General features: G+C 40.1%; 1 protein-coding gene across 23 annotated transcripts in view; it reads right to left on the reverse strand.

Moving 5' to 3' along the window:
• LOC117435732 (band 4.1-like protein 3) overlaps positions 1-20,977 on the reverse strand; it is a 63,219-nt gene that overhangs the window by 16,881 nt on the left and 25,361 nt on the right. For 16 of the 23 annotated variants that reach the window (XM_059015367.1, XM_059015359.1, XM_059015317.1 and 13 more), the window contains exons 4-13: positions 12,290-12,394; positions 12,050-12,092; positions 9,925-10,000; positions 9,584-9,802; positions 8,563-8,650; positions 7,048-7,200; positions 5,434-5,531; positions 3,597-3,772; positions 2,449-2,532; positions 1,560-1,813 (exon numbers count right to left, since the gene is read on the reverse strand). In XM_059015367.1, the coding sequence (XP_058871350.1) occupies positions 1,560-1,813; positions 2,449-2,532; positions 3,597-3,772; positions 5,434-5,531; positions 7,048-7,200; positions 8,563-8,650; positions 9,584-9,802; positions 9,925-10,000; positions 12,050-12,092; positions 12,290-12,394 (1,296 nt within the window). The remainder of the gene's footprint in view (positions 1-1,559; positions 1,814-2,448; positions 2,533-3,596; positions 3,773-5,433; positions 5,532-7,047; positions 7,201-8,562; positions 8,651-9,583; positions 9,803-9,924; positions 10,001-12,049; positions 12,093-12,289; positions 12,395-20,977) is intronic. The other 7 variants (XM_059015354.1, XM_059015452.1, XM_059015417.1 and 4 more) reach the window with 3 other exon arrangements.

Consider the following 20,977-nt stretch of genomic DNA (forward strand, 5'->3'; position numbering starts at 1 on the left):
AAAAGGACAAGAAAACACTCATTAGTTAAGATTTGGACATTGATAAAGCAACCGGTATATAATTCTCATCAGTTATGTCAAACTATTTTTTGTACTGTACTCAGCAATAGTTTAGGTATATACAAATTATAAAAAAAAAGTCCAGAGACAGAATATCAACTCCCCTCCCCTGGCCTGCCTTTAGTCAGATATTGAGTGTCATTTTTTGCAGGCTGCTTTGAACAGTTGTCAGAACCATATACAAGTTAAAAAAGGGTAAAGATCATGAAGATTTAGTTCCAGTAAACTGGTATACTGTTTTTTGGGGTTTTTTTTTTACCATTGTCCTTCAATAAATATATAATGTTTAAGGCCAGCATGGCCACTCAATTACCTTGTGTTCCAACTCTTTCCTGTACTGTATGTCACAAGCTGAAACTGGGGATACCAGGGATTTTCAGACAGACACAGCTGGAGCTCAGCTGTTATTACTGATTACACTTCCTTATGCCCTCCAGTCGATGGTTAAAAAAAAACACCTTCACGGATTCTTAACTTCCTGCAAGTAAACTAAGCTGCCTCTCAGCATAATTGTATGCCCGATGATAGACATCTCCTTTGCAGAGATGGAGTGAAGAAACAAGCTTCCCAGATTTTTTTTTTTTTGTTTAATTTTTTGATTGTTAAGATTTACTTAACAGTCAGAAAGAATGCCAGACTGCAATGTATTACTTTAAGATTATTATTAAGGTTGAATCAAACCCAGGGAGCGAAGTTACAGCCCCCACAACATATCCCAAAGCAAAAGACCCCTCCACCGCACCAATTTTCTGTCATTGTCTATCATTAGGGCTGTATTTTTCTCACTGTAAAAAATTATATATATATATATATATATATATTTATTATCGTGAGTTATTATACAACAAATGTTCCTAAATATTAAAATGCTTACTTCAAAAACAGCAAATTGTAGAATATTTTGGTTTTTATGTTCACCTTTTAAAAGACATTCTATTTTCTAATTGTCCCCTTCTTGTACTGGACAGAACAATCTTTAGCACAAACATTTCCGATCTTTGATGCAGCTGGTCTTTTGTTGAAGACATTTTACAGATATCGTGCAGCTCTGTTCAGTGTGTTCAATCACTTACCAGAAGCAAACTAAACTTGCTGCCAGGTAATGCGTCAATAAGGCAAGTGTTTGCTGTATTTATTTTTAAGTGATAAAAATATGTATATTTACACTATTCTTTCAGAAATGGGATTTATCACAAGGAATATTACACGACAATGGGTACACAGCATTCCATGAGAGATACATCTGATTGGACTGTTTGCAATTAAGATATAATCCCATTTTGGGGAGATTTGTCAATCTAGAATATACAATTACACTAAAAATAGATCAATTCGATTTTGTCCAACCGGTTTTCTGTTTTCCAACCATTAAACTCTGCCTGATAAAAATTACACTTTGCTGACCTGAAGAACTTTTAAGCCAGGCCAAAGTCATTTTATTGAATACTCTGCAAGTGCCCGCCCATGCTGTCCCGCTCGAGTGACCCTATAGAACGTACCTTTGTTTCGTATTTAACAGGGGTAAGCGCAGCGGGTTCAGGAACCTCCTTCTCCTCCTCCTCCTCCTCCTCCTCCTCTTTTGTCGTCCCTTCCTCCTCCTCGGCCCTCTCCTCCTCAGCCTTCTTTTCAGGGGTTACAGTGGTAATGAGGTCCCCGGAGGCAATGCCCTTGGTCGTCCCATACTGGGCAGTGCCCACCTCTGAAGCGGACATGGAATCCTTCATGAATATTTCGTGGTTTTCACTCACTGAGGCTAGATTGCAGGGAGATATTTGAACACCGAGACTAATAAGGTGTTTGTTATGCTCTCAAAAGCATTGTATTGGGTCAAGAAATTAAAACACAAAAACGCAGCAATCAGGCTGTGCAGTAATTATTTTTGCTGTAAAAGTAAAAGCCAATGGCCGAAAGCCATTTCCTCCACCAAGAAACAGTTTTTAGATCTCATTCGATAGAAGCGGCATTAATATTTCCCAAATGCGTTTGTCATGTTATTTATTATCATAACTGTTGTACATTTGTTACGCTTCACGTTGACATTACTTATCACCTTAGTTAAATAAACATTCATTCCACATTTTAAACTAGAAAATCCAAATAGGCATTGCAGAACACAGGTATCAGATTTCAGTGTAATTAGGATTAACCCACACATTAAGCACTCATCACACAATCTGTATTAAATCAACATGCAAAGGTAAAGGCTTAGAAACAGATGAAAGCAATATCTGGTTGGATATCAGCCAAATCGAAAGGTAATCTGTGGTTAATATCACTATTCCTGCCTGGAAGAATAGCGTGACATTTGTAAAAAACCATGGGGATTAGAAGGTCACCAATGACATGCAAACTAGCAAATTCATCTTATAGGGCTCACTACATATCTACCTGGAATGTTAGTCTCATTTAATGTGACTGGCAGTTTAACTCCAGGTACAACAGTCAGTTTGCTTTTTGGTTTACTCTGTTGAGCTGAAGAGATTGGTATAAATTAGGTGCTAGGTATGCAAAAAAAAATAAAAAATGTAAAAAAACTTCTACAACATAGCCAGAACAGGAGTGGTGGCAGAATTGGGCTGCTATTATCGTTGGTTAATTTAACATTTTGTACCATTAACTGTTAATCCAGCTTTTCATAGCAGAGACACCACGTTCAGAGAAACATTAGGTGGATTCCAGCTTCCAAGTGAATTGTAAGTCGCCACTAAAAGCTTCACATTGTGAAACTAAATACAGCTGTTAAATCTGTGGAACAGAAGAATAAATGAAGGCTCTGCAACATACCCCAGCTATTTCCAATTACTTTTAAACCTAAATAGTTTTATTTTATTTTATTTATTTCCACAAAATTCAGAAAATTGCAACAAAAGGGTTTGAAAATAGAGATTATTTTTGTTTATCCTGCAACATAAACTGTTGAAATGTCTTTTCTACCACCATCAGATATTTGGTGCCATTAGGAACAATACAAAACAAATATATTCACAAGGTGGTTGGGTTATTAACCATTACCATAAAACAGTATAATGATAAGCTTAACCAGTCAGCACTAAAGATAGACAGGTTTTGTTGTGGTTTTTAAATGTGCATTTACACATCCTTTGTCCTTTGAAACTGTTTATACAAAAACAACAATAAATCCTCCATTATAAGTGCCCTGTCTTTTTTCAAAAGACAGCAGGAAATAAAACATTCTATTGAAAACCTGTTTGGTGCATTATGAAGTGTAATCCATTTTGGATGCGTGCATCTTGGCTTGCAAAATAGTATAAATTTAGTGTGGTCTGGGAAACACTGATAAAACATGACATTGCTGCAGTAAATGAAAATATTCCCTTCCCCAATGACAGACAAGGAAATAAAGAAAAACTCAGTATCTTCTTTAAACCTATTTGAATGGAGGATTAAAAAGGCACACGAAGAGTCTTATTTGTCACCGACTTAAGACCAGAATTTTAAACAGGATTACTTATACTATTAAAACTTGCTCCCGATTACAGCCTGTCACATTACATTCAGAATCATCACACACTTACCCCCATCCAAGCTGCGGGACATGGTGTAGCGTTTGCTAGAGGAACGCTCAAAGTAGGGTGCAGGGCGGACTATTTGAGAACTGGCCCGTCGTGTCTGGGCTTGTGTCCTTCCGCTGAAGCGGAATTTGGAACCCAAAGTGAGAAACTTCTTTGGTGGGGCTTCCGGGGATACAAGCCTAAGGAAACAGTGATGAGGACAGAAATGTTAATATCTGCAACTCATCAATTGTTTTAGTCATGATACAGCAGATGTCAGTTTAATATTACAAATAAACAGCATTTGATTCCAAGATAGCTGTGATGCAATCTGGCATAGTTTTATTAATCCTTTAGAAGGTGTTGGTGTACATCTTGGCCACTCTCTCTAAAGAAAAAAACATGTTTTGACAGAAAAGATGTCTTGTAAGGGGGTCCAGGCTTTTTAAAATGTATTTATTGTATTCATGTTTGAGATCAAATACACTTAAACCCAAAATTATAAATTTAAGATTCAGATATAGGAACCTTTTGATGGTACAGTGTATTTTGAAGATATTTAAATAAAGACAAAAGGACGGCACCTGTATTTAAAGAAAAATGGGCAGCCTTTGGAAGTATTTCCACATGAATCTGAATTCCAGTTTGCAAAGAACATACATACATACATACATACATACATGTGACAGAGATCGAATGACTCTTGGTGTTAGATCTCCCTCTTGACCTGTGAGGGCACGGTGCAAGAGGAACAGAGTACCCTTAATTAAATGGCACGACAATTTGTTCCGTAGGGTAGGTGGAAGTCGGTCATTTAGGAAGGGGGCGAAGCTACGGCACCCAAGCTCATTGACCCGGACGGTAAGCGGCGTGGCATCCGAGGACTGGAGGAGCGGATGCGCTCGTTAACCTCGGGGTCATGGGCGAGGGTATAAATAGGGGGCATGGCTTGAGTGATCTGTTCCTTTGTAGATGGTTAAGCAAATAAACCTAGAAGGAGCCCAAGAACTTGAAACTAAGAAACCGTGAGTGTTCGCTGTATTCGTCTGTCTTGTAACACTGTCTGTTTTGTGTTGTTTGTCGGAGCTGTAGCCGTCGGCCAGCATTAACCCGGACTTCAGCACTCACTTCTTTCACTTCAGGACTGTCTTTTCACCACAAGCACCTAATTCACGCACTGTAGAAACTGTGTCTGTGTTTGTGTTTTGTGTGGGTGAGGAAAAACAGGACTTTTTGGTTGCGGGTCAAACCCGTAGGATCTGTATAAATGGAGTGATACACGCCGCTGTACCACATCCAACAGTATTATTATTTACAGGTTGTTGCCATAAGGCTCTGGACATTATAAACAATAATAAACACCCTTGCACCTGTACCATACGTTTCTGTGTGATTATTCCGCTCTGCACTGCACTCACCTGCACGTAGATACCACTTTGCCACAATACTGTACATATACATACATACATACATACATACATACATAAATACATACATACATACATAGTTTGAGCTAGAACATATTTGTAACATAAGACAAATCTGGAAGTCTCAATGAAATGCGTCAGTGCTGTAAACCAGGACTAAGCAAAAACGTAATAACTAAATGTACCTATAATTAATAGATTTGTACTTAACCTTCATAATGCCACCCAGTGACCAAAATGCTATTATTGCACCAAGAATCTAAATCCACATGGTCTGCGTCTAAGTGAGTAAAAGGCTCTTGATAGAGAGCTGGTCTGAATAGTGGAAGATTGTAGCCATAGGTGAAAGGGACAGTATTAGGCAACTGTGCCATGTATTTCACAAATCTATAATATATGTCCGTTTTCACATGAAGAGAGAATGTGCAACCTACCTGAAGAATGTATGGTGCTCCACACAAACCTTCCAGAGCCTCTTGGCAGCTCGATGGTTTGGTAACTTAAAGCCAATTGTGCTTTCGAACTGTTCAAACTAAGAAAAAAGGGACAGTTCAGCCTAGTGACAAATACACATTTATGTCTTGCACCCCAATAAGTAGAGAACTAGAGGATACTGAATTATTGAAGTTTCCTCATACACTAAAGTACAGTGCATGTTAATGTCCTAATTCAGGGGTTCTCAGACTTTTTTTGCTGGGGCCCCTTTTATGTTATCATATGAAATGACATATTACATAGGCATGCTAAATGTAGCATGGACATGCAATCAATATGCCTGCAGTCAATGGCCAGAACCTTTCTAAAAGTGTGTGTGGGGTGTGCGGGGTAGCAACGTTTTTCAGGAATAAATGCTTTATTTTAGCCAATATAAAATGCAGTTTAATTTCGACCAAACATCTCAACTGTAAAATAAATAACCAGATTACAAAATGAAACTATGGCATAATATTAGACCCACAGTGGTGCAAGTGTTTAAATCAACAGCAAACCTGTCATTTTACTTTGGCCATTAGAAATGGAACGAAGCATTGAAAACTTGCAAATAGTATCAGTACCGTCTACTTGTAGGCTCCTCTGATTTGTAAATAACGCCTGCTTCTTTAAGTTCCACTTTCAAAGTCTCTACTTTAGGGGTATGTAGACATTTAAGAAACACGTGTTACTGTCTGAAAAATGTGAATCTAACCTTTCGCAGCCAACACAGGCAATTCTAAGAGTTGGAAGTACAGTATTTGCAAACAAACAGTTTGCCAATGATTAAAGCAATAATCATAACATTGTCCAAGGATTGTGGCAAATTGAGAAACCTTTTGGGTCGGGACCCTCAGTTTGTGAAACAGTATCCTAAATAATTGCCAAATTTGTGAATTACTGAACTACTGAATGTATTAATGGGATCATAATTGGTTATACTGTATATGAAAGTAGGTCTCTGGTGTTATAATTTAAGAGTTGTTAATCTTGCTTAATGCAAAGATTTAAAATAATGTAAAATGTCAGAGGGCAAGTTGGTTTAACATTAAACAAAAAATATTTTTGTTTCTTTGTTCTCCATTTTTGTCATCCAGCCTAAACAATCCATATTTATGATGACTTTTTCTGCTGAACAGTTACAGCTTAACTGTGTTCTTACAGATCAAATGAAACACTGAAGAGCAAATGATCTTTTAATGCTTCATCTATTAGATTGTCGTACTATGATTAGCCAGTAAATTAGCTTATGGTAGATGTTTCTTTGATGTCATAAGCACCACTCTGGTTACTCACTTTGTTCCACTACAGTAAGTCTATATAACAAATTAATGGAACTCATTTTCCAAACTCATTTCCCTTCCCTAGTTTTTTTTTTTTTTTTTTTTTTTTTTTTTTTTTTACTGTAATGAGATTACAAGTTTTTCATGTACCAGTAAATCATATTGATGCATATGTTACAGTCCCACAATCTAAATTCTCTGATGTCTTTCCTGGCTTTCCTATTTAATCATCCCTATACGCAGCATAGTGTGTAAGTGTGTGTTTACCAATAAAACATTTGTTCATCATCTTACCTCCCCTGGCCTGATTTTGATGTAGAAGTTGTTCCTCTTGTAAGAAATTTTGAGCACCTTGGGCCAGGCAAACCTATTTATTCTGAGTCGGTCTCGATAGATAAGCAGCCCACTAGCACACACTCCTAGCATGATTTCCACTCCTTCTGAATCCTGTAAAAATAACACTTATGTCGTGAGTAATCTTAGATTTTTATACATTTAAACTGCTGGGGTCATACCTATAGATTCAATGGTGTATCTCTAGTATGGTAGATATTTCCTAGATGTTTTGTGCAGCTGTTTTTGAATAAAGATATTGACTTCTTTGTTGAGTCTCTGCATCAACTAGATGATTAGTTCCCAGAATTCTGTGCATGCTACTGCCCTATGTGTAGGGGAAGCCAAATCTGTCATGGCCAATGGGCAGCAAAGCAGGTGTGGCATTGTTGTATGGTTCTGCAAACACACTTCTACGTCTCACACAATCCCCAGGGTTTCATTAGGGATTTACATCTCCCACCTTGCACTCGAAGTCTGTTTAGGCATCTCCAGGACAACCAGCGATGGGATCCTCCAGATGTCATCTCTTCCACTGGTAGAATACCTCTGGTCGCTCCATTCTATTGATCTGTCCCCAAGTTCCCCCCAGTCCTTCCGCCAGAGGCTCTCTCTGGCAGATTTCTCTGAGGTTATTAGTGGTTTTGTCGTGGCGAGAAAGCTCTTCCTTGAGGACAGGCGTCGGTGGACATGTTTGTGTTTGTGGAGTGGGTGGCGGTTGTCAGTTTCTTGTTTTAGACGGTCATCGTCTCCTGCTATCTTTCTTCTTATGTTTGGTGGGGCAGTTCCAGCTAAGGCATGCAGGCAGTGTACCGGGGTAGCCTTAAGGCACCCAGTGACGATGCGGCAAGTATCGTTCAGCGCGATGTCGACATGCTTAACATGGCTTGATCGCCCCCACGTAGAACACGCATATTCTGCTGTTGTGTAACAGTGTGCTAGGGCGGTGTTGTGTAGGGTGGTCGGTTGGACACCCCACTTGGAATTGACCAGTTTTCACAGGATGCTGTTTCGTGTACCCACTTTAGCCTTGATATTCATACAGTGCTGTTTAAATGTCAGTGTTCGGTCTAGGGTCACTCCTAGGTACACAGGGTGGCTGTGATGAGTCAGTTTTGCGCCCTCCCAGCAGACATGCAGGGTTTGCTTTGCTTCGTGGTTCCTCAGGTGAAAGGCGCATATCTGTGTTTTGCTTGGGTTTGGCTTAAGGTGGTTTTCCCAGTAGCAACTTGACATTTCTGTGAGGGCTCCTTCTGGTATCCTCTGTATGTGATCAAACTTATTTTGCGGGGTGGTAATGCAAAGATCGTCTGTGTAGATTAAATGGTTGCAGTTGGGTCGTAAAGGTTGGTCATTTGTATAGATATTGAAGAGCATCGGTGCACTTCAGTGTACATTGCCTTTTTAATTTCCAGTAGCAGTTTGTATCCTTGTGGATGCATATGTATACATTTATGTGTGCTGCTATAAAACTACCTTGGCATGATGCAGATCTACTCCATACATGGACAGCTTTTTGGCATTCTCCAGTAAATTCATCTCTGCTTCAGCAGGCGTCATTCCCCTAGCACAAAAAAATAAATAATAATAATTTGTGTTCTACTTAACTCCTTATGCTGCAGCCAAGCCTATGAAACGCATTTTGTGTAAATTTGGCTGTTCTAGTTAGAAACAAAATCAGCTTCCTAAGTACAACACTGACCCTTTGTAGAGGACAGGCTTAGCAATAAATAAAAAGCAGAAAGACTATGTAATTACAAAAAGTGGTTTTCACTCCAATCTGTTTTTAACCCGTCTTTTTAACTATAGCAACAAGTTTAAAATAGAGAGATCAGGGTTGTTCAAAATAAATAAAACATTATTTATGCCCAAGCAATACTGACATATTGTTTGCACAATTAGCATATGTTTTTTTTTTTTTAGCTGAGTTGTATGACACTATACTTTGTTACTCTTGGTGCATGAAATCATCATTTTGATTTATCAATTGTAATGGATGCAACTTTTATCTTTCAGCAATTGTTGGTGGATATTTTCTCCCCCACTGTCAGGTACTACAAATATGAACAGAAAAAGCCAAGGTACATTAGCATTTCCCACTTAAGCTGCTTTTGATGAAGTCCTTATCAAGAGTGATCACCAGTGTAACAAAATAGCAACTGATGACAAAATTGATGTAAGTGGGAGATGTGTTCCACCATCACTAATTTTTCAAGCAATCTTTGAAATCAGTACATACAAATGTCCTTTATCTGATCATGCGGAGATCTGTGCCATCATCAGCGCAAACTATTATTCAGATGAAAATCCTTTTAACAATAAATATGTATACATTAAAAAATATATATAACTACAGACAGCTAGGGTGTCTTGTTTATTGTGACTTGGTTGGATTGTTGCCCCATACAGCAATACACTACAGGCGAACTTGTGTACAATGATGCTTATGATTATATAAATTAAAGTGCAGCTAAAACTAAGCAAAGGTTTGACTCACTTGATGTTTTTGTGCAATTCCGTGACTTTTTCCTCAAGCTCTTTAGTTTGGTTGGGGGCGAAGCGGAACTCACTAACATAGTCAGTGCCATACTCTTCTGGGTCATAGTCCCCCAGCTCAGACTGGACAGTGTAAGAGCCCAGCACAGAGTGTGTGGCAAAGGAGCAAGGCAGGCGGCCCGACACCACATCGTCCCTTAGCTGCAAGCACAGGTAATACCTACAAGGGGGAATATTTATGACATAAAACAGTGCTTTTATTTTCCAGTCATTCAAACATTGCACATTTCTTTCCATAATAAATTGGGAAAAGGATAAAACATTAGTTTCCTGCTATCTTACCTGGTGATATCTTCTGAAAGCAGGGCTGGGTCAGGAGGGTAGAATTTTACATTGAATGAAAACTGCCAGGCACCACCTGCATAAACACAACCCCAATACTTAATACAAAATGTAACATTGCCAAACAGCATGCCGAGCGCAGAGGACTGACCTGTAACGGCCCCATCACTGTAGGAACTACAATACAAGCAATTTCAGTACCTACAATTGCTCTTCGCTGTCTACTGTATTATCAAAGAAAGCTTCTCAAGGTGGAAATAGATTTATGACTAGGTGTTTACCCAATCCGTATCTTCAATGACGGCCTGCAGAACAAACTTTAATGCAAACTGAGATGCATGGAGAATATGTTTATGTTGCATTAAAAACTAGAGACACCACCAAAACTAATTTAACTAAGTCCCCAATCTGAATAGGTCTTATCCCTAGTATTATGGCAAATTATGTTAACTGGGTTGATTCAGTGCATTAACCAGTTAAAAGGATAAGGATGCAACTGATGAAATATGACTGTATGTTGTCAACTTTATTGCCCCCAAACATAAATCGAATCACAGGACAACAAAAGACTCACACTTTATCAAATTGACTGATGAGGATAATTTCCTATAAAAAAGGAGAACTTCCAGGAGCTGGAACATTTATATCCTTGCCAGTTAATTGTCCCCTGACAATTAATACCTTAATCTTCAGAGACTTTGCCATGGATAACAATTGCCATTATAACATATTTCATTATGGTAAAAATAACACTTAATAAATAAATAAATAAATAAATACATACATACATAAATAAATAAATAAATAAATAAATAAATAAATAAATAAATGTATTTCCAATTTCACACACTACTTAGTTAACACCCCTTCACCACTTAATTACAATGAATTTCCAGAAACGTTCCATACTTAGCAGTGCACTGAACGTGTTTAGCTAAAATGAAATTAAATTGGTAAAAAATAGGTCAGATTTGTGGTCTTATAGCAGCAGAGATGAATATAATAATCCTTTGGTATTGGAAAGCACAAATACTAACATTTCCTAACCATATCTGTTTTATCTTTAATCTATAACTTAATTTAGAATCTCCACAATACATTATAAACAACTAAGAATATGAGCCTACAAGGCTATTTTTTATTGAGTCATCATGAGATAGTCTACTACTATGTATGTTGGTGGAGTATATAACACTATGTTTTGAGGGGGGGGTTTAAATTATTATTATTTTTTTTTTTAAATCGCTCTTCTTGCAGTGATTTAGGAGTACAGATCTCAAACCCCAGTGCACTAGACAGGACATTTTGAAAGTCTTTAAAGTTAAGTGTTAAATGGTTGTCAGGATGTTAACAATGAAAAGAAAAATGACAGATACATTATTTAAACAGTTGTAGAAACATGTGGACGTGTATAATGCTGTATTTTTCAAAACCCCGCTACTTACTCTTTAAAGCATTTTGCTTGGCTAATCTAGATCAGAATTTCTCAAACTGGGGGTCCCCGCCCAAAAGGGGGTCGCAAGGGTATTGTAGGGGGGTTGCATGATCACAGAAAATACAGACATAACCTTAAGATCCTTAGCATTACAGTACAGCATATATACACTTAATCCTTAACAGTAAATGACGTAACATGAAGCCAGACCTCCCGCCTTTGTTTACTAAGTGTCCAGATGCTTGTTTGTATGTGTACATAGTTGTGTATAAAGTGCTAGTGCCGGTCAAAAAAAACCCTTTAAAATGTTCAGGTTTTTTGTGTTTCACACGGTTTCTCAATTTGCCACAATCCTTGGACAATATTATGATTATTGCCATAATCATATGTGAACTCGGTTTGTTTGCAAGTACTTCCAGCTCCTTTGACTTACATGGCCCTGCTTCGTTTAGCGTTCCTATGTAGTATGTATAGTATTTTCATATGACATCGCGTGGGTGGCGGGGGGTCGTCACAGCCTGATACGTTTCCAAAGGGGGGCCCAGCAAAAAAAAGCTTGAGAACTCCTGATCTAGATAATTGTCTTAGTACAAATTATCAAAATTCTTGCCTTATTTATTTTTGTAATACAGTTTTAAATTATCCACTTTAAACTCATAATACACAGAAGCCAAATCTGGAAACACTTACTTCGTATCTGTTTTTTTATTTCCTTGGCAGGGTCCAACCAATTCTGAAAGAGATTTAAAAAAAGAAAGAAATGTGTTTCTGACCTTCAGTTTTACCTATAGTTCCATTACAAGTTCCATTGTGTCTCTGTTTCTCTTTCTTATAGATACATAAGAAATAATAAACAGTGACTGCATTGGTGTTATGATGCAAATATTGGAGTAAAATAGTCACTTCTCGTCAATGACGCAATTAACTTACCTTTTGGTTTTCTGAGTCCCGGAATGTGATACCGAAGTAGTCCTTTTCTAGAAGGTTGAGCTGATCACAGACTATGTCAAACAGCACCTGGCCCTTGGAGCGCTTCTACAAATAAATTTTTTTAGAGGCAGCAATGAGAAAGAGTAACATGTACAACAAGAAAATATGTTTTTCAATATCTATATTACACACTACAAAACAAGATCAATCATAAGAGCTTATTCTGTACATAGAAACAAAAGTAGACTGTTAACATGGATGACACTCAGTTCTACGATATTTTAGTTTTAAAAATGGATTGAAAACAAAATGAATGAGGAACTTTAAGCCCTAGTCTATTCCATGTCAACATGACTGTTGGGTTTAGCAAGAAACATACAGACACCTAAATTTCCTCCAGTCTTCTTACACAATGACCAGCAAAAAGAAAAACAGCTTCTGATTTGATCATATAAGATAAAACAAGGATATTTTGAAATGAGAGCAGACAACCTAAACAAGAAATATCATGAAAGCAGGCGAGTCATAGGAAGTCCAGCAACTGGTTACTGAGGACAGCCAAAGTGCTGAGGAGATGAACAGACTTGAAGGGTGTTTTGTGTTAGTTTGTTTTTACACTTTTGCCATTATCTTTCATATGGGAAATTGAGTCCTACATACAATAGTGATGCTAATACATATTAGGTAGGATTTATTGGAATTATTTTAGTTCTGTTAGCTCTCATGTATGTCCTTTACATGTAACACCCCAGTGGGTCACTCTGCTACACTATAGAGATCTATTCCAGTCCTGGTCTTTATTCCAACCAGGTCCTAAATTGGTTAACTGCCTCTTAGCAGCTTCAATTAACTACATTAGAACCTGCTTGGAGCAAAAACCTGGACTGGATTAGCTCTCGAGGGCCAGAGTTGAGTACCACTGCTATGGCAGCTTCCAGCAGAGAATTTTAACAAAATAATCTGATGAGTTGTCAGACCTTAATGGTACCTCCTTGGACATTGCTGCGCTCTCTCACCAACTATTCTAGATAGTGTCAAGAATGAGACAGTCAAGAAAAGTTGTTTTTCAAGTGTTGTTGCACAATTTTATTAAACAAACAGACAAATAAACAAGGCCAAAAGAAAAGGTTCATACAAAACAATACTAACCACATTCTACTATTCAGGCTGGGCACTGGCCTTTACTGAATAGTCTCCAAAACAAAGTACAAAACAAACAAACAAACAAATTCACCAGACAAAGTGGTGTGGCAAGGAGCCAACACAATCCAAGTACCCCCTGTGTTTATTGAACAACAGATCAGCATTGCAGAATGCAAGTCCTCAGAGCACCACAAGTGACTGATGCAGCCAGAGCAGGTCCTCTAATAAAGAGAATAAGCACATTTACAGTACTATTCCATTTTCTATCAGCAACCAGTGTTCATTAAAAAGGCCACCATTTAGTCCAAGACTCTTACAAAGCAGTGTTGTAGGTTTGGAGTGTGAAGGAGCGGGTCATTTTCTAAATACATTCGAGCAAGTACAGTACACAGAGAGACCGACGTCTCCCAAACAAAATGTCCCTACTCGTATTTCAAATACTTATGACACAGACAGTATACAGTAGTAATTTTAATTACTTGTTCTGTGGCCATCTCTCCAAATTGACAATTTTGTGAAATGTGGCATTCTGGCTGTAGGAGTATCTGGATATTTCCATTAGGGGATTAGCTTGAAGAGGCAGAAAATGTGTGGTGTTACTTAAAGGGTTAAAACTGATTATGTGTCGTTCAGAATGACTGGGTGGTGGTGTGAGCACTGGGTGAGCATTATGTGTTATCTTCTTGTGTTCTGAGCACAGCACATTCAGCACATTTTGGTGAGAACTGCTTGCGATATATTTCTCAAAAGATAGTTAGGGCGCTGTTATGTCTAGCTTAAGGTAAAGCTGTTTAGTTAAAAACAACCCCTTATAAGGGAGTCTTCATCTTTGAGAAAGTTCTAGAAAGTTCTATAATCATGACGTGTTAATTTGCTGATTTGTTGCTATGCTAATCAAGTATAAATATTGTGTTACCTTGTCAATCATTAAGAGAGAGTGTGTTCCTGTAACCATTGCTGCTCTTCCCTTGTGCGCATTGTATTAAAGCTTCTTGTAACTGTTATACGAGTGCTGTCATCAGTCATTTCATATTGAACAGGATTTTACCTACTACAGAACTTGGCGACGAGGATGGGATGCACCGCAGTGTATATTCTTTCTTGTCTGGTATTGGCCTGCCAGGGAGGGTGAGTATTTTAATGGAAACCACCTTCCATATTTAGTGGTTAAACCGCTAGCAGACTTGACTGATAAAACTGCATAAGGTGTAATAAAAGAACAAGGAATAGGCTAAACATGTAATGACTGATGGGCACTCGTGAGCAGGAGTCTTGAGGTGTTGTTGTTGTGGGAGTACGTACAAGTTTCCTCGGGGAGGACCCGAAGGTGCCAGCGTTGTAGCTATCAATAATAGGGCTAAGCGACTGGGAGGGCTTTTGCAGGAGTACTGCAATTGTCGAGGCTTTCGCAGGAGTACTGCAATTGTCACTGTTGTTGTTGTGCACTCAGGGCGAGCAGCTGCGCCGACGAGGAAGGTCAAGCAGTAGCAAAGTGGCACTGTGAAGACCAAATTGCAGGAGGACTGCAAATTTTCATTCGGGGAGTACCCGAATGAGCGGTGTTACTGTAGAAACCGGGTGTGGCACCGAAGTACAGTAAATAAACATGACTGAGGTTATTGATTATGTATTGGCTAAACATAGTAAATGGCAGAAGTCCATATTGGATGAAGGCTGGGACCCTTTGTGGACCCCAGTGCAGTACCGAGAATGGTGGAGTAAGCAGGACAAATATCGTACTGAGAAAGGGGTTGTAATTATGGGTAGTGTGCTGCCCCAGGTGCAGGGAGCACTGACTACGGCTTTGGATAAGGTGAAAGTGTGTCAGCAGGAGATTGCTTTGCTAAAGGAGCAATTGGCATTTGTGAAGTGTTCCATAACGAAAGCAAAAAAGGTAACAAGGAAAGTCTGCAGTCACAGGATTGGGTAAAGGTGTTGTATTGCAGAGTAATGGTGGTGATATAGATTGGGATGGACTGGAGCGGGAAGCCGCTATGTATCGAGAGGATGATTGGGACTATGGAGATGAGGAGCCTGAGGGGCTAAGGATGGGAGGTGAACATGTAATAACTGGGAGTGGATCGGAGGGTGATGCAGGGGCTGGATCAGGACGGGGATTACCTGTCAGGGGCTCCGGTCCAGACACACAGTCTAAATTGAAGCGAGTACAGGGAGGCAGGGACGTGCCACATACTCACCTGGCACCATTCAGGGTTAGGCGAAATCATGATGGAGAGGAAGAGAAAGTAATACAACCTTTGACGCTGCTTGAGAAGCAATCATTAGGGGCATGCTTGCCAAAGATTAAACGAAAATATGCTACTAAGGATTATTGGGCGAAGATTGAACAGCAGGTTCTTTCCCATGGTCTAACTGAAACTGATGTGTGGACTTTGACTATGGCTGCATGCGATGCTGGAGTATTAGCGAAGATGCCCCCGGCCATTAGGACTGGTGGGTACCTTGCTAATGACGCTGTGGCTGACAAATTAGCACACCTAAAAAGCGGCTGTGGAGACCGCCACCGAGGGTGCGCGGATCGATTGGCCCCTCATAATGGGAGTGAAACAGAGAGAACAGGAACTGGTGCAGGAGTATGGTGTAAGGAAATGGGAAGCGTACAGAGATTATTCGGGATCAGAGGAGCCCAAAGAACAGGATCAGGTGTTTGTGCAAGTGTTAATAAGTGGCCTCGGTCCACATCTGCAGAAGTCGATTGAACTGGGAGTTAATCCCAGGAATACGTATGATGCAGTAATGGCCTGGGGAGGAATGGTTGAAAATCGGAGAAAGGAGAATAAAGAGGAAAAGGGGATGTGAAGAAAGTGAGTGTAAGTGTTTCAACTATAGAACAAGTCAGGGTGTGGTGAGACATACTAAATCTGAAACAAACTAAGGGATCTAGATGAGAATATTAAAAATGTTTTTGTGACTGAGATACTTGTGTGTGTCTTGTAAAGGACAGTTGTATTGTGTTTATGTTGTATTGTGTTTGTGGCCGGCCGTGTTAACAAGCTGTATGGTTGTGATGATTATACCATACACGAAAGACTATAGTTTAGGTAACAACAGTTGAGCGTTATTTAGAGTCTCTGAACTGGGTGTTACATATGTATGTAATATATGTTTGTCTGTTGACTATTACATGTTGACCTATTTGTGAGTTAGGATAACCTATTAATAGGTTAAACCTGTTACACAAACCGTCACAAAGTGGGACGGATGAGGGTATTGGCATAACACCCGAGTTAAAGTCCATAAGTGCACAAACAAACATGTAAATTTAAGGTGCAAAGGAAAACAAACCATTAATAAAACCCACAAAGTAGAGTAACGGTCCATTTTCTTTGTGTTATATTGAAGAATTATATTGGTAAAAAGGCAGTGTAGAATGATCATTCATTTTATTAATAATTTCTTGGGTCAGGGTTAGGGTTTTGCTTAAGTAAAAAGATAAAGCAACATTTTAGACTTTACGTAAGTAATAGTGGGAGTACGTTAACTGTGTTCACGAAACCGGTCACAGTTTGAGAACGGAAGCCAGCTTCAGTTCAGTAATTGATATAATGGAGTGGATTAAAATAAAATATGGATCGCAACGGCGATGCATAGGACTGGAAGCTAGAAATTTAACTCAAAGAAGCAGCAAAAGATAAGATTCTGGGTGTGTTGCCAGAGAACAGGCAAATATGCAGATAAGGTACCTGGGCAGTTGTCCAGCAGCAGAGAAGTATTAATAGTAGATATTGGAGGCACACAGCTGCAAGGTCAAGACACAATTCAGAATGAGTTTTTGAATTAATAACATTTGAAGCAATGCTTGTAGTCATAGTGATATTTACAGGTAACTTGTTGGTGAACAGGAAAGTCTGAAATGGCGGAAGAACCGCAAGGAGATTATAGTGAACGCATAAGAATGTTGCGACGGCTGCAGGTGCAGATGGGGGAGTGACGTGCGGTGGCCTCAGTTGGAGCAAAGGGAGGTGAAGAAGACGATGACAGAATGTTTGTTGATGACCTGTTGTTGTGTAGTTCTTCTCTTACAGACGCGAAGCTCCTGTTAAATGCCACTGTTGCGGTGCTACAGGAAAATGGATACATGTGCAATCCAAAGGCGGCACATGTACTCAGCTACAACAGGAAGGCCGTCAGCACAGACCGGAAAAGGCTCTTACACTGATCCCTAAGCTTAACATGGAGACGGAGTTCATACAACTCTTAGGAACCTAGGGTACTGACAAAGAATGGTATGGATGTATGTGAAGGTCACAGGGCAACTGCAGTGCTTTGTGGATAGGGTGCGATGCCGAGAGGAAAGGCAGTACAGTGCAGGAATTCGAGCTTAGTGAAAGTAACTTTAGGTTGTGGTACTGGCGTGGTGACCAGTTTGTTTGTTATTTGTTCGTTTGTGAATATGGGATATGAATATCCTCTTAGAACCGAGCAGTACAGCCAAAGCAGCTTGGAGATGGAGTTGCGGTGGCCAGTGGCAGTATTGTGGTGTATGACTATACAGCGACTTGGGCTAAACAGGGTTTATTATCATAACGGGAGAAAACACCAAGCATTAGGCTTGGACTGACAGCATTTGGGAGATGAACTGAAAACGGCAAGAAAGTGGGGGTACTGAATCTGATAAATGGAAATGCAACAACTACGTTGAGCAGGCTGCTTAACAAGAACAGATGAGCAATGGAGCGCCTTGTGTGGTCTGCCCTGTGCTTATATCAATGTTTTTAGTACCAGAGGTGAAAGAGATTCAGAACAATAAATGATCCTAAGGTATACCAGGGTTACCTGGACAAAATAAGGGACAGTGGGTTGGTTCCTAAGATGTAAACTAAACTGTATAAACATTAATTATTTATCTGCGAGAGGCCAGCTTGAACGAATAATGACTTCCTTGTGTTTACAGGGTGACAGTGATGGACTTGGGATGGAACGAATCTCACGAGGAAGTGGGATGAACCAGGTGTCCTGTACTTACTTTATTTTTTCCCCACAGGGTGAGCTCCAACGATTGTTAGTCAGGTCTGAAAGTAGAATCCATTCCTCAATGGATCAGCATGTCCAGGGAGCCAAGGGGGGAATGACGACCAGGAAGTTATCACTCCTGCGGTCCTGAGGATCCGCATGGGGTGTGGCAATTAGGCATGTGGCACATGAACATTTAGGAAATTGGGGATCCACTACAGTTATTGGAAAATGTGGTATGGAATAGGGTCACAGTGCATTGCAACTACTCAGTGCCCATATTTGTACGTCACTGTTCTAATTTCCCCTCACTGGTTACAATCTTTACACAACGAATGAGGGAATGTTTATTCAACCCACTATAGCAACGGTCAGTAGGACCTGGCATAAGCGTGAAGTATTATCTGAACTGGCAGGGTGGTTCGGGGCTGCTCAATCAACAATAAAGGGGATCAATACAGAATTCCAGCAGCATGATAATGATGGTATTAATACATGAAATGCTATGGGTATGTTGCACTCTGCCACTGAGGTGTATCATACTGCAGATGCAATACAGTTAACTGTAAAAAAAACTATCAGGCAATTAGAGATGATGTAAGTATTACGCAATATGAAGAAAGATGCTATCGCATGGGGAGTCTCTCCAACATATTAAGGTGGGTTAGGTACTGAATGGGCTGCTGAGGTACGGGACGCTGTCCTCACCCGCCCATATCGAGGCCTGTACCACACTACCAATATCACATACCAAACTGTGATACCCTCAGGAACCCCTGTGGTACCTGCGGCGGTGAAAACGGTTCAACCATTGGGATAAGAAAAAGGGTAGCTACGTATATACATTGAACAATGTGGGGTGGTTTGGAGTTGTGAATTCTGGCCTAAATTCTGTAAATAGTATTGAATCTAACAAGGGAAGAGCAATGTTATAGAATGTCAGCAGCACTAACCAGGGATATTATAATAGCTATTAGAGACTTGCATAACGGGATGCTGGGGGGTGCATGGAAACGTGATACAGAAACTGGCACGGACGGGGTACCCTGTACGTCGCCAATTTCGACATAATATGGTTGTTAGGACGGAACGTTGCTATAATGATATATGTTTAATTTTAGTTGTTCCATACACCGTCAGTCAGTACCAGCGCAACACTGGAATGAGAGTAAGTAGCATCGGGGTAGTGATTGGAGTGCGGGTTATTGTCCCGCAAATTAACTGGGTGGGCCGGATTGCCGATAATGCCACACTGTATCTAAGGTCAGCTGAATGTATTGAATTTGGGGATGCTATATTATGCGACCATGCCAGTAGCACAAACCTGTGAGCGCAGATGATGGATGCCACGTACACCCAAAGCTGGGGTACGAGCACGGAGCACGGAGCACAGATGCAGAATGGAACATGGTGTGTCACGACCTCAGTGACAAGTATAATAATGGGCGGTAGCGGCCAGGTATGCCCGATGCCCCCTACCGTCCGTGTGTTTTGACCCACGTGGGGTGGACAGTGGGTCACCTGAGCTTGCACCTGCTGCAATGCTACAGGATGTAGAAGACTGGATAAAGACGATCAACCATACAGGTGTGCTGCAGGCATAGGGGCGCATTGAGGCTCAGTTGGTGGAGGTTAGTTCACGAGTGGTTGTGGCTAGGACACAGGCGTCGCTGGCTGGCAATACCGGCCAACTCATATTAGCTAACGCCCGCTCTTGCGGCTGGGGTACTCTGTGTGGGTTAGTGGAGGAATCAACTGGTGTGGACTGGTGGAATATGTCAGACATGCGTCCTCAATATTATCTGTGCTTACATTATTAATTTCTGTACTTTTATTGTGTTATCTGAAATGTGTGGTGATGAGGCAAAGACGTCTCCTCCAGGGACTGCAAACTGAATCCATCTGTTCTCGTGTCCGATTAATTGGACTGACAACTCGCTACGAGTCACTCCTCCAGGACGATGTGACTGTGTAAAGACATGTGCTAGTAACCTCTGTCTTGGCACTTGGACCATCTCGGCCCGGTTTGTTCGAAGGTCCAGAGGAGGGACTGAAGAGGCAGAAAATGTGTGGTGTTATTTAAAGGGTTAAAACTGATTATGTGTCGTTCAGAATGACTGGGTGGTGGTGTGAGCACTGGGTGAGCATTATGTGTTATCTTCTTGTGTTCTGAGCACAGCACATTCAGCACATTTTGGTGAGAACTGCTTGCGATATATTTCTCAAAAGATAGTTAGGGCGCTGTTATGTCTAGCTTAAGGTAAAGCTGTTTAGTTAAAAACAACCCCTTATAAGGGAGTCTTCATCTTTGAGAAAGTTCTAGAAAGTTCTATAATCATGTCGTGTTAATTTGCTGATTTGTTGCTATGCTAATCAAGTATGAATGTAGTGTTACCTTGTCAATCATTAAGAGAGAGTGTGTTCCTGTAACCATTGCTGCTCTTCCCTTGCGCGCATTGTATTAAAGCTTCTTGTAACTGTTATACGAGTGCTGTCATCAGTCATTTCATATTGAACGGGATTTTACCTACTACAAGCTTCTCTTCCATATTGTATTTAAGACACCCATAC

The sequence above is a fragment of the Acipenser ruthenus genome, chromosome 3 (assembly GCF_902713425.1).
Source record: "Acipenser ruthenus chromosome 3, fAciRut3.2 maternal haplotype, whole genome shotgun sequence".
NCBI classification, from domain to species: Eukaryota; Metazoa; Chordata; class Actinopteri; order Acipenseriformes; family Acipenseridae; genus Acipenser; species Acipenser ruthenus.